The sequence below is a fragment of the Diospyros lotus genome, chromosome 8 (assembly GCF_014633365.1).
Source record: "Diospyros lotus cultivar Yz01 chromosome 8, ASM1463336v1, whole genome shotgun sequence".
NCBI lineage: Eukaryota > Viridiplantae > Streptophyta > Magnoliopsida > Ericales > Ebenaceae > Diospyros > Diospyros lotus.
This window is the reverse complement of record NC_068345.1, coordinates 7,863,520-7,889,414: the sequence shown is the minus strand read 5'-3', so window position 1 is coordinate 7,889,414 and position 25,895 is coordinate 7,863,520. Positions and strand designations below refer to the sequence as shown.

Genomic DNA, 25,895 nt, shown 5'->3' with positions numbered 1-25,895 from the left:
CGGGATGTTACAGATGGTATCAGAACCGACCCTTGGAAAATGTGGTCCAATGAGGGCGGGGAATGGCACCGGGGCGTGAGAGCCTGAACAAGGAGCGACTATTAACAGGCTTCTAGGATGACAACTCCCCCAAAAAAGAAGATCTGAGACTAGTTGTAAGGTTGCATGATGAGGACATGCTCAAGGGGGGGATAATGTAATACTCAAGAGCTCAGAGAAGGATAATATATATCGAGGATAAGTAAGGAAGGAAACAATACCAATTAGATTTTTTTTCGGGCTGAATGTAGGCAAAGAACTCCCAAGTTAAGCGTACTTGAGTTAAGGAAGCTTAAGGATGGGTGACCCCTAGGAAGTTCGCGTAGGCCTATCAGAATAAATTGTTTCGATTATTCCTATCGCTCGATACAGGATGTTACACAGTAAGGGTGAATTTCGTGTTGACCCTGGGAGTAGATTCCTAGTTGGCCTAGGAAGAGGCCCTTAGAGGTTGCTAGGAGTGAATTCCCAACTAGCCCTAGGAGAAGGTCCCTGGGGTGAACTCCCAACTGGTATTGAAAGTGGATTTCTAACTAACCTTGGGAGGAGGTTCTCGAAGTTCCCTAGGGGTGAATTCCTTGTTGGCCCTGAGATGAGGCCCCTAGAAAGCTCTAGAGGAGAATTTTGTGCTAGCCCTAGGAATGGATTCTCAGTTGGCCATGGGAGGAGTCCCCCAAATGGCCCTGGGGTTGAAGATCTCAAGTGATGTGAAGTGGGCTATCAGATGACAGTCTCATGGGGCATGAGATACCATCTTTTGCTCCGAGTGAACGCCTCATGGAATGAGCCTCTGCTCCTTCTTGACTTTGTTGATCAGTAGTGCTTTTCATTCAGCCCATTGTAGACTGATTCGTTGGCTTTTCATATAGTTCCCACAGATGATGCCAATTGTTGTTGTCAAAATATAACAATGAATTTATTTAACTGAGAATGTCATTTTCTGGCTGCTTGAGTCTGCGAGGAATGAAACAGTCAAAGGGTGCAATGAGGTCCTCGCGCAAACATTTTAATTCTTAAATCAAATACTGAAAATGATGAAATCTATAGAGTAGAGTTTCTACCAGTATCAAACAGGTACATTTTTTAGAATAAGTGATTGCCTATTTATAGAGGGGTATAAATTATGGAGTAATCCTAAGTAGTTTAGGATTAGAATTCTTATAGATAACGTCTATCTCGATATTTCCTAATCTATTAGGATTAAGATTTTTATAAATGATGTTTATCCCCATATTCTATAATCCTTTCAGAATTAGAATTCTTTATGGATAATTGCCTATTATTTTCTTAGAATATTTGGAGAAATTTTAGGATGTTGGAGTGATCTTGTTTTGCGTGTTGCATAGGACCCCCCAATATTCGAGAAAATGATTTGGCAACGGTATTGCCCTTGGGGTCATGACTAAGGCATGATGACCCTGGCCTCGGCAAGCCTAGGTTGCATGGCAAGGTCGCGGGGGTGTCCTTTCGCGGTTGGGTCTGTGCAGGACAACCCCCCACAATTAGGCCGCAAAGCTACTTGCGCAGCTGGGTCTGCATGGGGTAGCCCCTCGTGGCCTCGAGGCTGCCCGCATGATTATGTGGCTAGGCCACGGGGCTATCCCGCCCCCCTCCCAACCACCCAGTTTGGCCTGCAATCGTGTGGCTAGGCCACGAGGGTGCTTTTTGCGGAAGTTTGTGGGACTTCCGCAACTTCTTTGTCGGCCTGTGGATCGTGTTAGCCACTTGTTGCAGATCTCTTGCAATCTTCCATTGCTTGGTAGTTTCAGTTAAGCTGTGTTGATCCGTTTATTAATTTATTTTTTAGATTTTTTTTTCTCTTGATACATTAAAAACTAATAATAATAACGACGACAACAATAACAACAGAAAATGTAAATTTTATCTAAATTGTTTGTGATTCGAGTCACACATTATGCAGACATCTCTTGAAGTTTGCTTTTACATGGAATCTGCTAATGGTGTTCCCAATAGCTTGCATGCAACAAGCTTCTTGGTTTCTGAAGCTTGTTTTCTTTTAGAAACCAAGATAACAAGCAAATAAATTTCAATTGCTTGCATACAGGCATTAGGCACATATATTTAAAGAGTAATGCTAATTATTATCACCAGTGCAATGATTAAGTAAAAATAAATGTATTTTATTTTTAGATAAAGGGTATTTATTTATTTTATTTTTAACATCTAAATATTTTTATTAGTTGATGATAAATATATCATGTTTTAAATCATTTAATTAACCAATAAAATTGTTTGAATATTAAAATCAAGATAAAATAAATTAAATTTGGTAATGTTAAATTAAGATTATATTTCATTGAATATAAATTAAGTCTTAATTGGGCATTAAATTCGGTAATGTTAAGCTTGTGTTTATTTAAACATGTTAAGCCCAAATGGGAAAAAGATGGCCTAATCTTTGGGACACACTTGGGCTCGTTACCCTAATCCAAACCTTTAATGGTATTTTCACACTCTTCAACCCAAATTTTGATTCCTTTTCAATTTTAACTTTAGTTAAGCCCAATCTCTAGTAGCTCAAATGACCCAAAATTGTGACACATTAGAGCTCCAAAACAGCCCACCTTAACCGAACTACAATGAGGGGGGAATTCAGTTCTTTTTTACTTCAAATTTGTACAGCACCGATCAACTATTATGTCTCATATTTACAATCTGAATATATTATAAAATATACTTGGTATTCAATATAGTAAATATAATTATAATTATAATTATGATATCACACCATTATGGTGCCCTAATATCATAAACAACCATATATTGCTACATCTTCAAACACTGCCAAGCGAAGACATGATAGGTTGCTCAAGTATTTACCATGTAGATACATTAATAATTTTAGGGCTAATCATCAAAAAAACCCAATTCTTTTTTGTGAATTTGTACTTTTATTCAATTCTTTTAATTTTGATAATCTAAGTCTAAATTGGGTCAATTGGATTTAATTTTATCCAACATATAATATCTATTTAGAAGGAGTGTGTATATGTTATTTAGCATGTCAGGTGTCATATAATAATAATATTTATAGACTCACATGTATATATACGTAAAAAAATAAAAATAAGAAACGAAAACAAACCGGTCATCGTCAGTGGTGGCTATGGCAAAGCGCAATTGATGATAAAAAGGTGTCAACGATAACAGAAGATGTAAAGGTTATCGGCGAACAAAAGATGAAAGAATTGTTGGTCATAGAAAATGTATCAGTCGAATTAAATAAAATTACAAATTCATGAATAGAATTAAATTATTTTCATAATTAGTCCTAAAATTTAACATCACATTAATATAATAATAACGTAATATAACAATTTATATTAAATATTTTATCTCATGTTAACCATTTATTACGACCCTTTTGTTCTCTATTCACTTCCAAACTTCCCAAATTTTTTGAAGGCTTTTTAATCGTCCATGAACTATTTGTAACACTCATAGACAAGAAGTTTTCAACCAATAAAAATGGGAATTTAAATACGATTTAATTAATCTCATGTACATGCTTATTTCAATAAATTTTTAACTAATTCATGTATCTTTAAATTAAATCTCATGTACATGCTTATTTCAATAAATTTTTAACTAATTCATGTATCTTTAAATTATTTTCATACTTATTTTTACGTTAAATGAGATTAGTTAGAACTTTGTTAAGTAAAATCCATTTAAATCACCAACCAAAAAATAATTGATTAATTATATTTCATCAAATTTGAACAAATTAGAGTGAAAAAACACGTAAACCAAACATATCCATACATACAAATCAATAAGAGACGCATAAGTAACTCTTAAATTCAAGAATGAAAGACCATGATGATGATGCTCGCTTAAATGACGATCCACAGGTTAATCAGTAGGGGCAATCCAATCATGAAGCTCCACCATCTTCCAATCAAGGATTTCAAGCCCTCCGATCCACTGCACACCAGCTTGCGATTGTGATACGTGCACACCGGCCGCTTCCTACAATCATCACTTTTAATGTTTAATTCCATAAACTTGCCCGTAAAACTAAAGTATCACAATTAAGTGCGTAAATAATATATTAAAATATAAGACCGTACTATATATATTGGTAAGATGTACAAGTCCGATGATCGAATCAGACTTCATAAATTGAATTTCATCATCAATCATCAAACTCGATTAGGCTTCATTAGTAAACCCTATCGAGCTTGACGAAGTCCAGAGTTTCATCTAGAGGCAGTAATGGCAAATTAGATGTTGACATTTTTTGAATTTTGATGCTTTCGATTATTTTTTCGATAACTCAATTATTTGTATAAATAATATTTTTTTAAAATATATTAATGGTATACCTGGATGAGCAAAAGTTGATGACATAGTCAGTTCCAGAGCATGTGAAAATGCTGGTGGGATCATCATAGGCGTAGCTATAAGCCGTGGGGCACGCCGACTTGAACGTTTTAGAGTAATACGTCGGCTGACAAATCACCGGATTTCCATAAACGCCCCGGCAGCAATACTCGTCGGTGTCGAACACGTCGCACGCGCTCCGGCACGCCACCGTCTTCCCGTTGGCCTTAACGGCCAGCTCCGACGGGCAGTTCTGCCGCAGGTCCGAATCGCAGCCGGCCACGCTGCAGTTGCCCTTGCCGTTGATCGGCGTCACCACCATCGGTACATTGAAGCCGTCGACGAGGCTGACATCGTAAAAATCGAGCGTCGCGAGGGTGAATTCGGCGAGGGAGGCCGGGGGCTCGCCTGAGGCCCCGCACTTGAGGGTCGAGCCGCAGCTCCCGGTCTGGCATGACCCGTTGCCGGCCTTGTCGAACTTGCAGCCGGTTCTGCCCCAAATGCGGCCGGACCAGCCGACAGGGGCCGTGAAGACGATGGATTGGCCTGGTTTTAGGGCAAAGCCGCCGCCGTTGAAGTTCTCTCCCGGCGTAACTCCCGGCCAGATTGTCTCCTTGCAGCTGTTTATTATTGTAAATACTCTTGCCGATTCCGATACTTTTGGCCCTTCAACAAATTGTTAATCACAAATATTTTTAATACATGCTTGCAATTCTTATATGATCTCTCTTCGTTTGTTATTTTTCTAAGATTTATCATACACTTATGGGCACATTCTCAGTATAAGAGAGAACTTTTATCTTTGTCTGTTACAAATTTAATCTATTATTACATAATGTTAGGACATCAGTGTAAAACGAATATATTACACAATCAACAAGGGCCGCATATGCACCCGACCAGACCTGCCCGCCTGACCGACGGCGGCCCACACGTGAGCCAAGGGGTTTGCCGCTCATAAAATCTGGATGCCCCTTAAGGCCCAAATCCAAGTGTGAGAGAGGAGTATAAATATCCATAACCACCCACACACATTTACACTCACACACACTAGGAAAACTAACACATAATGCACAAATCAACAACAAAGCACATTGCGAGAAAGAAATTGAACTCAATCAAGGTTTTGAGCTGCAACCTGATGAGAACAGAGTGAGAACCAACAAAGCACATTGCAACAGAGTGGGACTGTGATATTGTGATGCTGATGCCATTGCCACCTCTCTGGTGCGTTGGTAATTGGGTTGAAAGTTGAAGAGGAGAAGGAAGGTGGGCAATGGATAAATAAGCAGAGAATACGTGTGGCAGGGTGTGTGTGTTGGTGATTTAGTTAGTTTAGTTTGATGTGTCAAAACAAGGAGATTCCTTTCCTCATCCGCCTGTGCAAGATTAGAAGATTCTTTCCCTTTCCCACTCCCACCTTTTATATCTCACCCTTTGCCCCCCACATATTTTGAATTTCAACTTATATGTATCTTAAAACACACTTGCACTATTATCTATCACTAAATTACAACTTTAATATTTTTAGTCTAAATTTTATTGTTTGAGATGTTTACAGATGGGTTTGAAATGTGTGGAAAACAGCCAAGAGATACGAGGTGTCTCTCGTATTGACTTTTCAATATTTAAGTCAGTGTAGTCAAAAATAAGAAGAATATGCGGCAATAAAAATATAGTATCTATAAAGTTTTTTGCGTACTTAAGAAGTGAGGGGTTACTTTATTTATAGAAATTGAATATGATAGAAATAAAAATATTCATATTTTTTAAAATTGTTTATTGAAGATAACAAAATAAATAATATTAAACTAGCCAATAAACATGTGTAATGGGCAGATTAAATGTATAAATTATTATTTTTATAAAAATGTCAATTTTATGTAATTTTAAAATATAATTTGAATATGTTATTTTCAATGTATTAATCTTTGCAACTGTGATTGCATTTTAGAAATTCAAATATTATATCACAGTAATTTTACCTATGTTTCTCTCATATTCTATTAAAAACATATTGATCTTCTGAGTATAAAGTAGTTATGCTTATTTTTTAATTCAATATATATTTTTAAAAGATATAAAATTACCCATTAAAAACAAAGTAATAATTAATCTTTTACCTAACAAAAACAAAAAGAGCAATCTTAGAAAAATGTGAGCATTCGTAGGTTTATATTTTTAGAGAGGTTTCTGCTTAATTTTTCAAACTCTTCATCTTCACGTTCCACATAATAATGAAAAGAATGTCCCAAAGATTTATAAATACTTTTATTTTGATTATGCATTTGAAATTGAGAATATGATTGATGACTCAATATTTGTTTAGGGCGTCTTCGACGCGACTCACACGGGGTGGGTCACATACCTTTTATGGGACTCACGTTCGTTTTTCATTTTGTTCGCGTTCGACAATTCTTAAGTTGTTTGATGTGAGTAATATAACAAAATTTTATCTATTTATTTGACAAAATTATTATTTGTTAATTAGAAAAAATATTGGGTTGAATCTTTGATTTTTTATTTTTTTTTTGGGTTAGATTCTGTTTAATCTTTGATTCCAAAATGTTGGGTTGAATCTCTGATTTGTTAGATTCTATTTCACCTTTGATTTGGTGATTCATGTGTATCTTCCAAAAAAAAAAAAATCCAAACAGGATGACATAATAACATAGGTGGGAAAAGTGAGATTGGATTTAACATAATTTTTTAATTTTTTTTATTAACTTTGGGTATTTTGACTTTGCTCGATTAGTCCTTAGGAGAGGTGGGCCTCGCTCCAACCCACACCCCAAGTAAATCATGATATAATCTTTATATAGTGTCTTTAAGAGATTTCAAACCTGAAATCTCAGGCATGTCCATCCCCTATTTTTATCACTAGAACTATCCATGGGGTGTAAACATATTTTTTAAGATAATGTTTGTTAAAATGAGTAAATTAAGATTATATTAAGATAATATTAAAATATTTTCTGGATCAAAATATGAAATTGTCGAGATAAATCTCAAAAACATTTCAAGATTTTTATCAAATTGTTTATTAAATTTTTTAAAATGTACTGGAGGATACATGCGTAATTTTTTCTTATCTATAAGAGCCAAAATAAATTTATTTCTCCACCTCTTCAGATAAATTTTGTTCTTTTTTAGAGATGCAGAGAGATAAATTTATCTAAAAAAAACTTAGATAAGAAGTCACTTGACTTCTTTTTTAATGGTTATCAGATAAATTTAACAAATACAATAAAAAATACTTTTATCTGAAATACTTTTCATCTCTTATTTTTTTTATCTATATATTAATTAACAAATATTATATAAAATAAAAAAATATATATTTGTTGAATAAACAAGTGTAAAGCTTAGCAAACCGTTATCGATAGAATCTTTATTGAAAAAAAAAATTCCTAATAAAAAAATAAATTTTGAACTCTAAAATATATTCTAGATTCCCTTTTAAAAAAAAGTGACATTTATTTCTCATTTCTCTTTTTTAGTCCTTGGATTCCTTAAAACTCTCCATCATTTTTTATCATTTAAATATCAAAGTGACAATTCTAATAAGTTTCAAACTAATCATAATCAATTTTTTTTGTTCATAACTTTCTTTTTTGAGTGTAAGTAGAGAATATAAGTCTTCCAAATTTTCTTTGCGACAAGACCAAGTTGACCATTGTCAAAACTTACTAATTTATTAGGTGACAAAAAATTAATATGTCATTAATTATATCGGATAAAGATATGGATAGAAAATTAATTTGGTGGGCTGCGAGTTCGATTCTCGCCCTGTACAATAATCAAAGGTCCAATCTGCGATTTATCTTTCCTAACATAATCGAGAGCACAAATATCGAAGACCGCACAAACACGGTCATCCTAAGAGACATGGATAGAAAAATAAAATTTACTTGGACACAAATTTTAGAATAACAATCTAAGTAGTCTTATTTAAAAATATTACAATTTAGTCATTTGGAGTTATGTGAGTAGTAAGAGTTGATAGTTTTGTTTTCATAAAGATGGATTTATTGTCTGTTTGATTCGTGTAATAATGCTAACAAATACTTTAATGTTAAAAAATATTAGAAAAGAATTAATTATAATGAGCATCACTAGTTGGATTAGCTCATTGTTCGTCAATCAACTCAAATAATTATGTGCTTTATGGACAAAGATCAATTAACTTTTGGTTTAAAGTGATCATTGATGATTGACACAGTGGGGTCTGTAATACCAAGGACTAAACATAAGATTAGACTAAAAGTTTTTATGATTTTTGGGTAGCTTTGGGGCAGGATTGCAAGAAATAAAAAACTAACTCTTATGATTTTAAGATTGTGAGCTAAGATTCTTGGCTCATTAATTTTTAAGATAATAAAAAAAAATTAAAATTTCTATTTCTGGAGAAGAAAAATTGTTTAATCTTGCAAGCAATTGGGTCTACTTGTAGTTATTAACTTATTGTACAAGTAGAAGTTCTAATTTTATTGAAAAAAGAGTACAAATTCATCGCTATTAATATGTGGGGTAATTGTAATCAAGAGGGGAGACCACCTTAAAAATATTGCAGATTAAAATTAGAGACTCAAATTTAAAAATATTGTGCAAAGCAAGAAAAATACTAATTTGTTAATCACTAAACTTTGCTTTTTCACTCTTTGAAGGGGACTTGGTAATATGAGAGGGCACGGTATAGTAATAACTTAACACAAAGATATCTAAAAATTGTTAAATTCTTCCTTCTTATGTCAACTTAGTTAGAGTTAAATTAAGTAAAATATAAAATAATATATCAACCATAAGAATATCAAAATTTTACGTGAAAACCCCCCATTTAATGTGATGAGCAAAAATTATGGAATTTGAGTCCGTTCTAATCTTCTACAAAATACAACAATTGAAATTTATAATGCAGGAATATTTAGAACAAGGTAGCATAATGCACAAAAAGGACAAGTGACCACTCGTTTGGGAGAAGATGATGCTGTTATTTGAGAAAGAGCTCTACGAGTGGATCTGCTTTGAATAAGCAACTACAAACTTGAACAAATAACAAGTTTTCCATGAGAGAGATGCGAGTAACAGTTCGAGGGAAGTCTTTGTTGTTAGGGAGAAAGTTATTGCAAAGCATAACACGACCAAAAGACATGGGGATTCCCCTCTCATGTGCCCTTTAATGCTTAAGTTAATTAGAGTCACGATGAAGAAGCAAGTTAAAGTAGTATGAGAGAAGAAATAGTCACTTATTCGGATAAACAATCAGGCTAAACAAATAAGTCAAGCTTTAAATGAGAGGTTACTGTGTTTTAGGTTCAATTCTTGTCCAGTCTTATATCCCTCCTCTAAAAAATGAAGGGTAAGGGATATTTATACCCCTAAGATGTTAGTAATGGGTCACGTTGCACTTATGCACCAAGTGTGGACACAATTGTCCTAGGTTAAGTATGAATTAAGCCCAGGAGAAATCTACCTATAGGAGTATAGCCCTAGTAAATCCTTTGGGAGAAGGAATGTCTTAAGGTGGGGCTAGTATTGCTCGGGGCAATAACAAGTCATATTTATTACTTGTGACTTGTCTAGGGGTGTCCTTAAAAGAATGACTCAACTGGAAGAGAATGTTGTTGTGAGATATGGAAATCGTTACTTTCTCTAAGAGAATAAACCTTCTCCAGAGAACGATATTTTTTTCCCTGAGAGTTATGCTACAACAATTATAAAAAAAAAAAAAGAAAAAGGAATAGACAAAGGTTTTCTCTAGTTATCAATAATTATAATAACTAAAAGCATAAAATAATGTCTCAACAAATATATTTTTAAGAATAATCATTTTTGAAAACTAAACCACTTCAATAAGGAAAATAAGAAAAATTTCACTAAATAGAAACTTAGCAAACTACCACAAAACTCCATTAATAGAAAATTCCAAAACTGATCCTCACCATTTAATTTGTAGATCCATGTGTCATGAACATGCTAACGAATTTCAACTAAATCGAACCACATATCAACCTCTCCACATAGACTTTTGATCATAACTAAATTATACCTCTTCAACACAAAAATTCTACACTTTTTGTCTCTAATTTTTCCCAAAACGACTAGCAACTAAACGAGGTAAAATAATCATTTTAAATATTACATTTTTGTAGAACAAAAAATGCCCTTATGTCTTCATATGAGCTTAACCCAAATGGGTTTTATTATTAAATAGTAAACTAATATTTTGGGCCATCTCCACAAAGGAGTAAGCTCAACCCAACAAATTTCCACTTTTTTTACAATGTGAAGAGATTTATCATCCTGATAGTAGAATGATAAATCTCAAAATTTTTTCCCTTGGCATTGCTTTTGTTAACATATTTGATCCATTGTGATCGATGTGAATTTCCTCAACTTCAAACAACTTGTCATTAAAAATATCTCAAATTTAATGATAACTTTTGCCAATTTGTCTGAATCTTGCATAAATATAGAATTCTTACAAAGGTGAATGGTGGTTTGATTGCCACAAAACAAAACACATAGGTCTTGTTTGAAAACAAGCTCATGAAAAAGATTCTTCAACTCTTTGCAACTTTTAGTAGTTGCAATAAATCATGCCTTAGTAATAGAAAGTGTAACACGTTTATGTAATCTTAATTGCCAAGACAGAACTTTTCTTGAAAAAGTGATCACATAACTTGAGATAGACTTGTTATAATCAATATTTTCGATCATATTCGCAGCTACGATACTAGTTTCTCATTACTAAAACAAAAACACATACCAGAAATACTTTGCAAATATCTTATAATCCACTTGATTGCAGCTTGATGTTCTTATTTTGGATTTGACAAAAAACGACTAACAACACTAAGTGCATGGGTTATGTCTAGTCTTGTGTATACAATTGCATATGTCAAGTTTCCAATGACTTAATACTAAACTCTTTCTAGGTCTTTCTTCTCTTTCTTTATAGAAGGACTTTCTTTGCTAGTTAACTTAAAAAGAAGAGTTAATTGCTTTAGCCTATTTCAAACCTCTAAAGAACCTTTTTAATATTTTGCTACATATACAATTTCTTGGTTGCATGATCTCGATTAATTCAGATGCCAAAATTTTCTTTGTTGGCCCCAAGTTCTTATAGAGTTCTTAGAAGTTTTTTTGCTATGTGTATGCAATAGAGTTCATTTTTTTGATGACACTCGATGTATTGATATTTTATATTATGTGTTATATTAATATATAATATATCATTGTATAAATATCATCAAAAACATCATAATTCAATTTTCAAATAATATTTTCAATCTATTTACCTACTACTCATAACATTTATCACTAGCTTGGCGTCGAATATCTCTAGTTCTTAAACTTTTTAAAATAGTTAACTTTGCCCATAAAATGATATAATTTGCTATTAAAGGTGCTATTTGTTTTTTTTTTTCAACTCAAATTCATAATTGAATTAACATATTTAAAAACTTTATGAGTGATTTTAAGTCGGAAAAGGTTAAGGAACTAAATGAACAAAAATAAAAAAAAATTCAACAAATTAGCTTCTTTTTTTTTTTTCGATAAGCAAAAAAAAAAGAAAATACGATCTCGATATAAACTCATCAAATACAAAAAATTAAAATTTAAAAGAAATAAGCTCTCTTTTAATATAAATAAATTGAACTTAAATTCAACAATCTTTTAAATAAATAAGTTTGGCCCTTAGTTTTTAGATCCACTCAAGTTGATAATAAAAATTTCAACAAATAAATCTTAATTTTTTCGAGGTCAACTATCCGCGAGGCCTCACGAAATCTACGTAAAGTTGTTATATGGATAAAAAAAAATATAAAATAGTGAAGGCGAGAAAATATGGAGGCCAAAAAGGTAATTTGGGGCGTCTAAACTGACAGGGGCTTTCCGCTCTGTTCTGGCCCCTTTCCGTTGCGTGACCGTGAAACCAAAAGGAAGAGGCTATCTGCCAATCTCTGTGGATCACACCACACACTCTTACGTTACGTCTTCTTCTTCTTCTTCTTTCTCTGAACACCGCCTTCGCCTTAACAAAATTTCGGCCTCAAATTCATATTCCCTCTCATATAGATATATATTTATATATATATGCGTGTGTGTATTTGTGAGTCTTGATCACGCAGCTGCGCTTCTTCCGAAGGTGTCTCATCTCTCCACCGTGTGTATCCAAATCTCCTCTCTAGCTCTAGCTCCTTGATTTCTGGTTCGCTTAATTTTCTTCGCTAGCTCCTTCTTAAGCGAATTCGTTTGGTTTGAACTTGCTGATTTCGGGCTCAGTTTTGGTTTGTGATCCTTTCGAGCTTCGCCTGATGAGTTCCTGCTGGGACTACACACATTCATACGGTACTCTCTCTCTCTCTCTCTCTGTATGCATTATGATGCACTTGCTTGTAGTTGTGGCTTTTACGCTGGTTTTCGCGTACTCGATCGATCGTTCTGTCTTCCTTTGGTTCATAATTAGTTGTTCTTTATAATTTAAGATTGGAACGATCTTGAAACGCCGGCGCTAGTAATTTAATTTTTATTTGTTTTTAAGCAGTTCTTAAACGAGGATACTGCTCATTAGTTTTTGTGGTTTTTTTAAGTAAAATATATAAAAAAATATTTTAACAAATAAAAAAAATCTAAAAGAAATGTTTGCTTATATTAACTATCTTTTATCTATTATTGTATACTATTAAGCAAACCCATAATCTAGTGTTATTCTAGGTAAATTTATTTTTAACTCTTCAAAAACATCTTTTTATGTTTTGTAACTTTTCTTTAAATAAAATTGCTTAAGGGGTGAATTTGTAATTATCCTTTTCTTTTAAAAAAAGAATGGAACCAAATAAATAATTAATTTTCTTTTTCATAATCGTTAGACGTCGTGAGCGTGTCAATTGTGCTAGTAAAAATTATAACTGTAAAATATATATATATATATATATATATGAAAAAATATTATACTCACAAATAAATTTAAATAAGAGAAAATTTTCAGTTATGTCATATCTAATTCTTGTCTTTTTAAATCCCAACTTTGTTTTTTTTTTTTTCATAAAAAAAGAAAGAAAAAAGAAAGTATTGCCAAAGTTTTTAAGGACTTGTTTGGTTGAATTTGTATTTATTTCAATGTTTTTAGAACTAAGCATCTTAAAATGCTATTATTCGTAATGTTTTAAAAATCAGATCGGATCGGTCGGTTGGACCAATTTAACTAGGAATCAGTGACCTATCCAGTCCGATTTAACTTAAAAGGTCAAATCTTCTTCAACTCGGTCAAAATTAGTCAAAATCTCGTTGGACCGGTGAATCGGGAACCGGATTGACCTCGATTTTTTTACCCCTCACTCATTTTTAAAATTTTGATTATTAATTAATTCTATAATAATATATATAACAATTATATATGAAATATTAGTTGTATATTAGTTAATAATAACATTTTTCATAATAATATATAAAATATTAATATTTTAAATATATATTTAATATATATTATTTAATTATAAAATATATATATATATATTTATGACATCATCTGATCGGACCACTCCAGTCTAATCGATCAGACCAAGTGACTCGGGACTCAATTAATAGGCCGATTCCTTCTCTGGTTCGATTTTTAAAACATTGATTATTTGTATTCCATGTTTCATGAATAATAATCTCTAAAACCAGGTAAAGTATTTTATTGTTTATAAAACAAAATTATTATAAAATTATATCTAAAAGTAGTTCCAAGACTTGGCTCTATTGGGTATTGTTGTGCTGTGGGTACTATATTGTGTTTTATTATGTTTGTGCTGTAAAAGTAATATTGATAAAATAGTATTTAATAATTGAGTAAGGTATTGTGTTTGTTAATATTAAAAATAAATAATAATATTTTATTATTGTGCTATAAATTTATAAAATACTAAAAAAACACTATGGTATTAAAAAACTGCTTTAGAAAGTGGCAATTATTAAAAGAAAAATAAACAACTTAATTAATAATAGTATGTCCACTAAAAATTACTGTGTTTTTTTATACAAAACTACAGGAACTATCCATACTTTTGTTTAAAAATAACTTATTTTTCTTAAATAATTATTTTTTAAAAATAATAATAAGAGTCATGATTGATGACGGTATATTGGATTCTCATTGAAGGAAGTGGTAGACAAAGAAGATAATAGCACAAAGTCTCATTCACCTCTTTCAATGAGAAGACGATATGACATGACTCTTAATATTATTTAAAATAAAATTATATTTTATTAAATGTTAGTTTTAAAGAAATAATATAAAGCTATTAGCAATGCTAATTAAACTCTAATTGCTCAAACACATTTTCTTGAGGTTTTCTGGGTTCAAATCGGAAAAGTCACTTTTATAACCATAAGATACAAACATACGTTTAGAATTTATAGATGCCATGTCCCATGTAACCTAAGACGATACTATATACTTGTTTTGTTAATTTCTAAAGAATTTTATAATTTATAGGTAAATTACTATAATCATTTTTTAGGTTTGCTTTAATTATTGTAAATATACTGGCCATTTTTTTATACATACATTTTGTTTTTTTGGAATTCCAACATGAGCCTCGACCTTGAGATTCACACTAATAAAAATGTAAGAAAGAGATAATATAAAGAAGAATACGAAATAAGAGAGGGAGGGTTAGGCTAGCGTTATTTGAAGTCAATAGATCAAAATAACAACTAGGCACTAAAAAAGGAAAAAAAATATTTTTTCTCAAATTAAATGCATGGAGAACTATGGACGTCATTATTATGAATCTCATAGTTGACTAATAAAAAGAGATAGAAAAAATAGCTTTGTAAGTGAGATTAGCGATATGGTAGAGTTTTTGTAATCTAATTGCCTATGAGAGAGAGAAGAACAACCATCTCTATCGTTGCAAAAGATAGAGAGAACTTGAAGAAGAGAAGATATAAAAATAAGTTCAAGAAGAGAGAGAAATAGAAGTTTTTAAAGTTATATGGGTATTTTGGTCATATTTGAACATTCAATTGGGGTTAATTAATGATAATGGAAATTATAACATAATATTAAAATATAAAAGTATTTATTGTATTTTCTGTAATACCCCGAGAGCCCAGAGAGGTTAGTATATATCGAGGATAGTGTAAGAAAGAAAACAACACCAGCTGGATACCTTTTGGGTTGAATGTTGGCAAAGAACTCTCAAGTTAAGCGTGCTTGACCTGGGGCAATCCAATGATGGGTGACCTCTTTGGGAAGTTCGTGTAGGCCCATCAGGGTAAGTTGTTCCGGTCCTTCCTATCGCTCGAACGAGACGTTACAAATGGTATCAGAGTCGACCCTTGGCGAAGGCGGTTCGATGAGGGCGAGGAGTGGTGCCGGGGCTTGAGGGCATGTACAAGGAGTGGCTTCTGGCAGGCTTCTAGGATGGCAGCCCCCAAGGGGATAAGGTCTGGGACCAGTTGTAAGGTCGCATGATGAGGACGTCATGTGCTTAAGGGGGGAAGAATGTAATACCCCGAGAGCCCAGAGAGGTTAGTATATATCGAGGATAGTGTAAGAAAGAAAACAACACCAACTGGATACCTTTTGGGCTGAATGTTGGCAAAGAACTCTCAAGTTAAGCGTGGTTGACCTGGGGCAATCCAATGATGGGTGACCCCCCTGGGAAGTTCGTGTAGGCCCATCAGGGTAAGTTGTTCCGGTCCTTCCTATCGCTCGATGCGGGATGTTACATTTTCTCAAACGTCTAGAATATTATTTATATTTATATTAAATTTCATATGTCCCAAGAGCATATTTTTCAAAATTATAATAACAATTGTGTTTGCTACAATTTATTTTGAATGACCCTTGAAAGCTTAGGATGATGTAATAAATATATATTTTATTTTTACATAATATTATATTATATTTTTAATTAAAAAACACTTATATTATTTGATGATAAATTTATTATATTTTGTAATATTTTATTAATTAATAAGATATTTTTGTAATTAAAATAGTATATAATACATAAATTTTATTTAAAAAATACATTTAAATCGATCAAGAAAATTACCCTAAAAATATACAATAGCCCATAGTCATGGTGTACAATTTTGGTTTGAGTTGAAAATTTTAGAAGCGATAAGCGTTGCTTTTTAAGTTGAAATGAACTGTTGTGGGGTCAAACCAATATTGCCCACGTACAGTGTTTAAAGTCCTTTTCATTAGAGGAATGGGACCAAGCAGAAAAGAAGTCAACTAACAAAGGAAAATAGTATTAGTACTCCTCGAATTGGAAATTTTATTTATATTCATTTTTTTTTCATACTTACCTTCTATAATTACATAATTATTTCTTCAAAATATCCTTGCAAAGAGTCATTCCATTTGCATCGTCCGTCATCGCCAGTAGTCGTGAGGAACGTGGCTGCCGGTGGAAGCTTGGGCCACCGACGATGATGGGTAGTCGCCAATAATGACAGGTGGCCGCAAGTAATAGTAAAAATGATTTTTTTTAAGTATTTTTTAATGTAAGTGTAGAGAGTAAAATAGGTGGTTACATATAAAATTTTCCTTACACCTTAGACTATCTAAAAGAGTTGAAATGACTATCTTCACTCAACTTGTAAAATTACAAAATGCCTTTCCCTCTTCTTCCTCTATCTCCCCTCATCCAGTGACTCGTTGTCTCTTTTCTCCTCTTTTTCCATAGTCATCTCCAACAATCGCCCATCATGGCCATCCTATCACCTCACCTTGCGTGCACTGACAGTTGATGTGCGTGAGGTGAGAAGGTGATGCAACAAGATGAAAGTGATAAACAATTACTAGAGATAACTATGGAAAGAGGGGAGATGAGAGATGAGGCGGCCATGACCACTAGGTGAGAGGAGAGAGGAAGAAAATTACCTATGGAAAGAGGGGAGATAGAGATGAGGTAGCCATGGCCGCTAGGTGAGAGGAGAGAGGAAGAAAAAGGAAGGGTGTTTTGCAATTTTGTAATTTGAGTGAAGGTAATTTTATCATTTCAAAAGTTTTTTTTGTAGCTTGAAGATAGTTCAAGGAATACCGATAGCATTATCCACTAACAAAAATGCTAATTTTTATAATTTTATGAAACGTAACATTTATTTTAAAATTATTGTCGTCATTTTCTTGTAACGTTCTGCAGTCTATGCTATAAAAATGATTAATAAAAATTAGTAGTTATTAACTACTTAATCATAATTCTTTTAAGTCAAATGCGTGAATTTTTGTTTTTTTACAAAGTATGTGAAAATTTGTTTGTATTATATTTTTTACTTTAACTTTCGATTCAAATCATAATTGTCTAGAATCTATATTAGATAACTGAGAATAGAAGTTAAAACTAGGGCTTGTTTTTAGATGGAAATTTAAATCTAATAAATTATCTGTTAAATTTTGTTCAAATCGAAACATTTTCAACTAAACAAGGACGATTAATTTCTCTATGCATTTTGCGTTGTAGTTTAAATCTAAATATTAATTAAAAAAAAAAATTATGTCAAAAGTAACATTGCTAATATTATCAAAGAATAATTGCATTATATTGATTTTAATATGAAAGTTGAAGCACTTAAATAAATGTGTTTTTTTATGGAATTAAATTAAAGATTTAGAACTTGAAGATTAGTATTAAAAGAAGGAATTAAAGTTAAAGAGGGATATTACCAATGGTAAAATGGAATAACCCCCAAAATGGTTGTTTGGGGAGGCGTGTAGGAGACGTAAGTCGGGTCAAATACTGCGGCGTAAGCGGGCAATATTTGACTTTTGAGGGTTTTTCTTTTAGTTTTTTTTCCAATAATAAATTTTAAGGATATATATATATATATATATATTCAACCCACATTCATGTGATGCGTATAGCGACTTTCAATTTAGTTTCTGTAAATCTGTTTTTTTTTTTTTTTAAATTGTGTTCTCAAATCCAAACCATTTGGGTTTTGGGGAAAGTAGAACGAGAAGACAATGCATATCTGTTGCAGATATTGAAGAGCGTAAACACGGCCGTTTCTGTTTCGCCTTTCATCCTAGTTTCCTGGATTTGATTTGGCCGGCGTCTGGAGGGGGATTCATCATAGTTTTTCATGGTACCGTCTCTTGTATGTGCGTATATATAATATCATGCGTGGATCAAATCAGGCCCTATTGTTATCTTACTTCTGGGATATATCTCGCTTGTCTGATGGTTTTTGTTCATCTGGGTTTTGCTGTATGATTAATTAATTGATTCTTCAATATGAATTTGGAAAGTGCAGAGAACAGATCTTTGGTGTGACATGAATGCATCTTTTTCATGTTATTTGGTTGGAGGAATTGTATGCTTTGTCTTTTCTCAACTGAACGTTTGTTTCATGGCCTCACTTGGCAACCCTTTTTGGGTGTCACTTTTTCGCTCTTTTCTATATTTTTTAATGTTATGACTGTAAATATGCATGAAATCAATATAAATATTGGTTCAACACCCTAATTAACTTTGGATTGGTTAGTGGTGTTTAGTTTCGTTTTGGCTTTTTTGTGCTGCACTCTCGGCTGAGGACATATCTTGAACGCTGAAGCACACATAAATTTGTGTCCCTCGATAGTGGTGGTGGGCCAAAATTGCCTTCTTTACAGTTTCAGGCTTTCTACAACTAAAAAAGTTGGTAATTATGCTTGAAGTCTTGGACCCACTTAAATTTGCGTCCAACTTAATCATTTTTGTGCACCATTGATATATCTAGCGTATTTTTCTTTTCTGCCTGCTTTTGTTTCCTCCATTTCTGTCATTTTGCCACAAGAATATTAATACCCATTTTTTGATGATTTTAAATTATGTATTAGATGCTCTAGTTCTTCCCTCTTTCTTATTGCTTGTTTCATTATTGGGCAATCCCTTCATCACCAGTATATATGGGGCTCATTCTGTAAAAAATAATAATATTTGGTTAACCTTACTCAATTATTGGGTTTGGCAGATCTGTCTTCCTCTCGGTATTTTCTGGCTTTTCTCTCTTTTCTGTTATTCTACTTTTCTTCTTCTGCTTCCTCTTCCTCTTCCTCTTTTTCTTCTTCTTTTCCTTCTCTTTTGTTCATGTTCTCTTTCTGCGTCCCTGTTCCCCTATTGGTGCTGCATCACCAAATTGCTTTGTTTGGTGTGGGCATTTCATAGTCATTATATTTAGATTCATAAGTTACACTGTTTTATCAAGTGGTAGTCTACTTCAGCTGTTAATATATTTTTTGTGGTGTTGGTTCCGTGATCTGTCTCATCTAGAATGTGTACGTTTGGTGATCTTGTCTTGGTATAAAATTGCACTTTCGTAAATTATGACAAAATTTATGTCAAAATTATATACTTTGTTATTATTAATCACGTTGGTATCATGGTGAGGGGACTGGAATTATGACCTATTTCATAAAATTTATTGGTTTCTTTCTTGTGTGATTTCCTTTTTCTAGTGTATCTGAATATACAAGGGCTTTTTTTATTTTATTTTTTTTCCTCCAGGGAATCAGGGGGAGTAGTAGGTGGGACGGAAGGGGGAGTGTATTTCTCTACATTTCAAATAGTTCAAATTGCTTTTTTTTATTTAAATTTTTATTAGGTTTACAGTATTCTACTTTAGTACTCTCTTTAAGTTTCAAGATGACTGTTGATAAACCTGGAGAAGTTACTAGTTATGCAGTACTGTGAAGTATCTTGATGCTTCAATGTTTAGAAATGACAAAAAAGTGTCCTATTTTCGTTTTGTTTGTTTGTTTGCTGGCTTTCTTCTTGTGAGCGTGCTGTTTCATTTTTTGGGTTGTAGCAGTCATTTCTCTAAGTCTTAACCCAGTGGTTGAGAAAAATCAACAACAAAGTTACAGTAAAGCAACCGTATCTTATATTACGTCATTGCTTTTGATTTCCTTTTGTTGTTATTTCTTTTCTGTATATTTCTTTTAAATCGGCAGCTGCAAGCGTGATATCCTTAATCTATTATTATATACTCATGCATACAAATGGCCTTAAGAGCCCCTTATTGTGTCAGGTATGGGTATTAATTAATTAGAAAGCTGAATTATATGCAGATCTGTCTCACTTACCAACGATTTCTTTTAGTTGCAATCATAACTGTTTATGTGTTTTCTCCTGCTTCCATGTAAACAATATCTATCAAATACAATTACTATCCTGTCTAGACTTATTTCAAGATTGTCTATTTGACATCAAACTCCAGGCCGGTGGAATTACTAATTGCCACACATATTTTTTGTTAGATTTCCCAAGTGGAGTAGTTGATATTATCTCATTGAAAATTGCAAGTAGTTACATCATTATGATCGTCATCGTTTCCTGTTTGTTGAATTAACATTGGAGTCCCACTGCTGTTGCTTGTGAAGCCAGGGAAACAGGAACAATCTTTCAAGAGCCCTGATGCAGGCTTCATGGATCGTCAGAATAATGATTCTGAATCCAGGCGAACTGGATCATTTAGTCGGTCAAGCAGTGGTGGTTCTTCTTTGAGAAGGCATTCTTTTAGTTTCACAGATGCAGTCGCCCCTGGTAAAGATGATGACCTTGACAGTGAGTCTGTTTCAGAGGCTGGTGATATTGGAGATCGAGCACTTCACAGTAACAGGTACAGTGGAAGTGGCAGGAATCGTCTATCTGTTGATATGGAAAATGGCAGTGTTATGCCCATTCCTGAGGATGCTCTGTTACAGTCATATGTACTTCGATCTCGTGATCCAATTTTGTCAACAGTTGCCTCGCCTGTATCACCGTCAACCTTGGACATTATATCTCCTCTTTCCACTGATGCAATCATACATTCTGAAGACAAGGAGCAAGTGAGTTTTCATCCAGGATTTGCCTTTATTGTTAGTGATACAAATTTCTGGGGAAGTGGCCATATAGATGGTTCTTTTTGAAACTTGTTCAGTTTTCCCTTCTATTTCCAAATATTTACTTGTAATTGTCTCACATGTTCCATATGTAGGAGAACAAAAAAGAGCTACCTTGGCTATTGGATTATGTTTCATGCCTTATCCATCTATCTGTTTTCGGAATTCTTGGGGTAATGTGCCAAACTTTTACTTTGTCATTTTTTAATGCCTATTTCAATTTTTCTGTATTTTCCTCCATTTAGCAATAACTGATCTAGCTCTGACTGTAATTTTACACTATTATTTCTCATTTATACACAAGAGTGATTTCGTTGTATGTTTATTTTACTCTTTTATACACCAGAGTGTTTATTTTACTTCTGCTTTTATACATCTGGAATTTCTAAGTATCAAAATGTAAGCATGTTGTGGAGAATCTTTATTAAAGTAGCTTACTTTTACTCTTTTTTCCCTGCCTTCTAGACAATCAATTTATTAGCAAAAATGTTATGGTAGGTAATCCTCAAGAAAGACAACTGGAGAGATACTTGGAGAGGTGATTAACTTTGCAGTTGGGGATTGCTTCTCTTGAAGATCTAGAATGTGAAGACTGAAAAATGCTGGCCAGAAGTATTTATTCAGTACGTGCTACTAAGTAGATCACCTATGAGTGAAAACAAAATGCTAGCAGAGGATTAAGATAACTTTGAACTTATATGTAGCCTTACTGGAATGGAGGATAATGATGAAGAGAGGTGACTGGTCATTCATATGAAGTTAATTTGCATCCAAGAAGTTATATCATTGAAAATATCCCTGGCATTTATCTTATACAACTAATTAGAAATTATGGGTCTTTTATTACCGCAACTACTCCTCAAGCCTTAATCCTAATAGGTGGGATTGACTATATGAAATCTAGACCCCAACCATTTGGATCCAGGGCCATATCTTCTATAAGGTCATTATATTGTATGTCATGTCTAACGATTTCCGCCAAGTTTTTTGGTCTTTCTCTCCTCTTTTGCTACAAACCTTCTCCATTTCATCCGCTCACATAACTAGTGCATCTATTGATTTTCTTCTTACATGTTCAAATCATCTTAATTATAACTTCCTCATCTTATCTTCAATTGGAGTCACTCCAAAGCTTTTACATATGATCTTATTTCTTATTTTTGTCTTTTTCTTGTATGGGTCTTTATTGTGGCTGAAAATTATTGAATGCCAATACTGCTTCAAGATTCAAGAAAAGTCATGCTAACGATGAATAAATGCAAAGGCTACTTCAAAAGCCAAATTTGTCATAATTAATGTTTACTGGATTGTTGGTGTCATAAGCCTTGAATTTGTTTTTTTTTTTATTGTCTCTTAACAACAGGTGTCTGGCTGTTGGATGATTGTAGAATTTTCAATGTTAATGTTGCTGCAGAGCAATTAGCATATTATCATAATTCAGAATCTCTTGTTATCAGATATTGAACTCTGCTGAAGACAATATCCCAATCTTACATCCTAGCATCTGGAAGACAATAGGGGAGAAGTATGTTGCTTTTGGGTCTCCAATTATTACCAAATTACTTTCTTATCTTCACTTCATTGAACATTATTATACGAGCACGTGAATCTTAGTGATTTATAAATGTGTCGAGTTTGGATGGTGAATTAATACCACATTACCAATTTTCAAGTTTGAAGGTCCTAGTATCTAAACTCCTTGCCTCCATACTCTTCTTATCTACTTATGTGTGGAAGGAAATGGGCAACTGTCATGTTTTCCATCTAATTTTTTGACAGTTGGTGGAAATTGTATCCGTGCTCCTTTTTCCATATATGTTTAAGCAATTTGCCCATATTTTTCCATATATTTTTTGACAGTTTGTTTAAGCATGTTGACCTGTGAATTTATCAACTGGATGATACTTTTTCTTGAAGCGTGGGGAAATCATTATTATCAAAAAAGAGGAGCAGATGGCACTTCTCACCTGTGAATTTGTTATGGTTGTTCTATTAATGGTCATTTAGCAAATTCTGCTCTCTCTCTCTCTACGATTTTGCAAAAATTCTGAACACATTTTATGCCATTTTTGTAGGTTTTGACGAGGTTTTTACTACAGAAACTATTTGGCCCTGGAGTAGTTGGTGCCACAAGTGATGGATTCTACATGTACCTTGATCTTCCTTCTAATATGGTCTCTCTCTCTCTCTCTCTGTTCTATTTCTTTCTTTTGGGCTACTGGACACCCTATTTTTGTGTGACAGTAGATGATAGGAGGTAGCTTAGTAGTCTGGACAATTTTGCCAATTACCTTTTTCTACATCATGTTGTTGCACTGACTGTACCACTTAAATCTGCCGCAATTCCTGATGGTCTCTCTCATTATGGTGGGCTTGGGATCAAGAAATTAGCACACAGTTGTAATGGTTGCCTATGTTTGCTTTTTCTGTTAGAATTTACTTATGTGGGGAATTTTCTTATAAGCTTTATGGTAGGCATTAGCTCAATTTGCTGGACTTGTCACTTTCTCTTGTATTGTCATCAGGCACTTGTTTGTTTTTGTTCTCACACAAATATTGCTGCTTCTTTTTTTTAATTGAAGGTCGGTTCATTCTTAATGGGGTGGTTTGGCATTGTCTTCAAACGAGACATATCCAGAGTTTCAGATCATTTGGCCATTGGACTGACCACTGGTTACTTGGGAAGCCTTACAACTTTCAGTGGCTGGAATCAGAAAATGCTTGACCTCAGTGTAGAAGGGCAATGGGTTTTTGTTGTGCTTGGTTTTCTCATAGGTAATATAAAATTGCACGTGAATTTATTAGGATGAGCAAGTAACATACAAAACTGGCCCATGATATGAACGAAATTTGAATTTTATTCCCATCATCCTGGTCTCTTTGGCAGAGGTGTTGAAAATTTTATAAGAAGACATTTCATCGCTCATTTCAATGTGTAAGATGATAACTTTTCACATTAATGTGCAGGCTTGTTCCTTGTTGCCTTTTCCATCATATGTGCAGTAGAGATAGCTCCAGGCATCCGTTGGGTTCTTAAAAAATTAGACGTACTTAAGTTGAACGGGTTCTCTAATTCTGGAACCAATGGGAAGATTGACCACTACAGGCGTCAGCTTGCAGCTATGGCTGTTATGCTGTTAATGTTAGCCTTGTTGTTGGCCGTCAGTGGTGCCTTGGAGAAGAGAGAATTTAAAAATGGTGGCAGTGAAGCTCAGCTATGGTTGGGTTGCTTAGTTGGACCATTCGGTGTTTGGATCAGGTGGTTCTTAGCACGTCTGAACGGGCGTGGCATAGGAAAAGCCGGATTGTTGAAGTGGATTCCTTTCGGGACTCTAATTGCCAACGTTTCTGCAGCTTGCGTCATGGCAGCTCTTGCAACATTAAAGAAAGCGGTGAGGTTCATTCAAAAGTCTACGGTTTGATTGTTAAGAATGCCTTATCATAACAATTTCTGTAGTTTGGTTTAGCTGCTAGTATTACTAATTACTTTGCTACTTGGATTCTGATTCTATTTATTCAGGTGAATACAAAGGAATTTTATACGATTGCAAACGGGGTACAGTTTGGCCTGTTGGGTTGCCTAAGCACTGTTTCTACCTTCATTGCCGAGTTCCATGCAATGAGGCAAACCAAGCAGTCTTGGAGAGCCTACGTCTATGCCTTGATCACTATTCTCATGTCATTCGGCTTGGGCATCTTGATTTACTCGATACCCGTTTGGGCCAAGGGCTACAATTAGTACGTCGATCTAATTGTCTTCTCTTTCGCCCGATGCAAAGGAACTCTGCAACAATCATCCATGGTAAGTTGCTTCTGAAGTTTATTATGCCAATATATCATGGCACAATAAACTATTGATCTCGGCTGCTTGTAAATAGCTATTGCAGAAGACTGTTTTTACATCTGTTCTAGTCAAAATGTTCATATCTATTTAGGAACAACGAGGCCTGTTATGTTGTCTAATGCGGGTTGCCAGGGGGTTGGGGTTCGTGTATGGGTCCCATGTCCCTCTCTTAATTTGTTCACGTTAGACAAATTTTATGTTCTAGCGCAAGCAATAGAAAATTTTGGTAGCAACAATATTGCAAAGTTGTGTTTATGCTACATCACTTGAGGCACTTCATTTTTGCACAAGAGTCAATGGGGAAGCCACAGTTGCATCTAAGCTTGGTGGTCTGAACTTCATTTATTTTTCTGATAAGACGAGAGGAAGATTCAGTAGAATGAAGAACCTTAGCAAAATTAACTTTTTACAATTGTTTGTGAATGAAACAAATTTAAGGATGCATTTGGATGGAGGGATCGTAACTAATGGTATTTTAAAATCGTAATTTGAATGTATGTTCAGTTATAGAAAATATTTATTTTTACTTTTTAATTTTAATATTTTATTATATTCTTGAATCTCTAATGAAAAAATAGAAAATTTATTTTTTTTTTAATTTTTCAACTTTATAGTATGTATTAGAAAATATTAAAAAGATATTTTCAAAATATGATAAAATTGGATGTCATTACTTTTTGAAATATAAAATATTAAAATGTATTTAGTAATAAATAATAAAATTAATGGACTTTACATTTTAATTTTTGTTTTTAAAAATTTTTCCCTCTAGATTTGAACTTATTTCGA

The 25,895-nt window shown here is 33.5% G+C and overlaps 2 protein-coding genes across 5 annotated transcripts; one reads left to right on the top strand and one right to left on the bottom strand.

The window, feature by feature from the left end:
* Positions 1-3,758: 3,758 nt before the first annotated feature.
* LOC127807795 (pathogenesis-related thaumatin-like protein 3.5) lies at positions 3,759-5,655 on the bottom strand. Its single transcript, XM_052345907.1, has 3 exons — positions 5,525-5,655; positions 4,389-5,052; positions 3,759-4,032 (listed from the first exon to the last, which is right to left on the bottom strand). The coding sequence occupies exons 1-3, from the start codon at positions 5,598-5,600 to the stop codon at positions 3,897-3,899; spliced, it is 876 nt and encodes a 291-aa protein (XP_052201867.1). The 5' UTR covers positions 5,601-5,655; the 3' UTR covers positions 3,759-3,896.
* A 6,733-nt stretch (positions 5,656-12,388) lies between these two features.
* LOC127807793 (fluoride export protein 1) lies at positions 12,389-25,342 on the top strand. 4 transcript variants are annotated; one of them, XM_052345902.1, is made up of 7 exons: positions 12,389-12,741; positions 20,763-21,208; positions 21,358-21,435; positions 23,338-23,436; positions 23,845-24,037; positions 24,230-24,654; positions 24,783-25,342. In XM_052345902.1, exons 1-7 carry the CDS (start codon positions 12,708-12,710, stop codon positions 24,999-25,001), a joined length of 1,494 nt encoding a protein of 497 aa, XP_052201862.1. In that variant the 5' UTR covers positions 12,389-12,707; the 3' UTR covers positions 25,002-25,342. The 4 variants fall into 4 exon arrangements, with proteins under 4 accessions (XP_052201862.1, XP_052201864.1, XP_052201863.1 ...); XM_052345904.1 differs by having other exon boundaries at positions 12,390-12,741; positions 20,759-21,208; XM_052345903.1 differs by lacking the exon at positions 12,389-12,741 and adding an exon at positions 18,262-18,483 and having other exon boundaries at positions 20,759-21,208.
* The last annotated feature ends 553 nt before the right edge of the window (positions 25,343-25,895 follow it).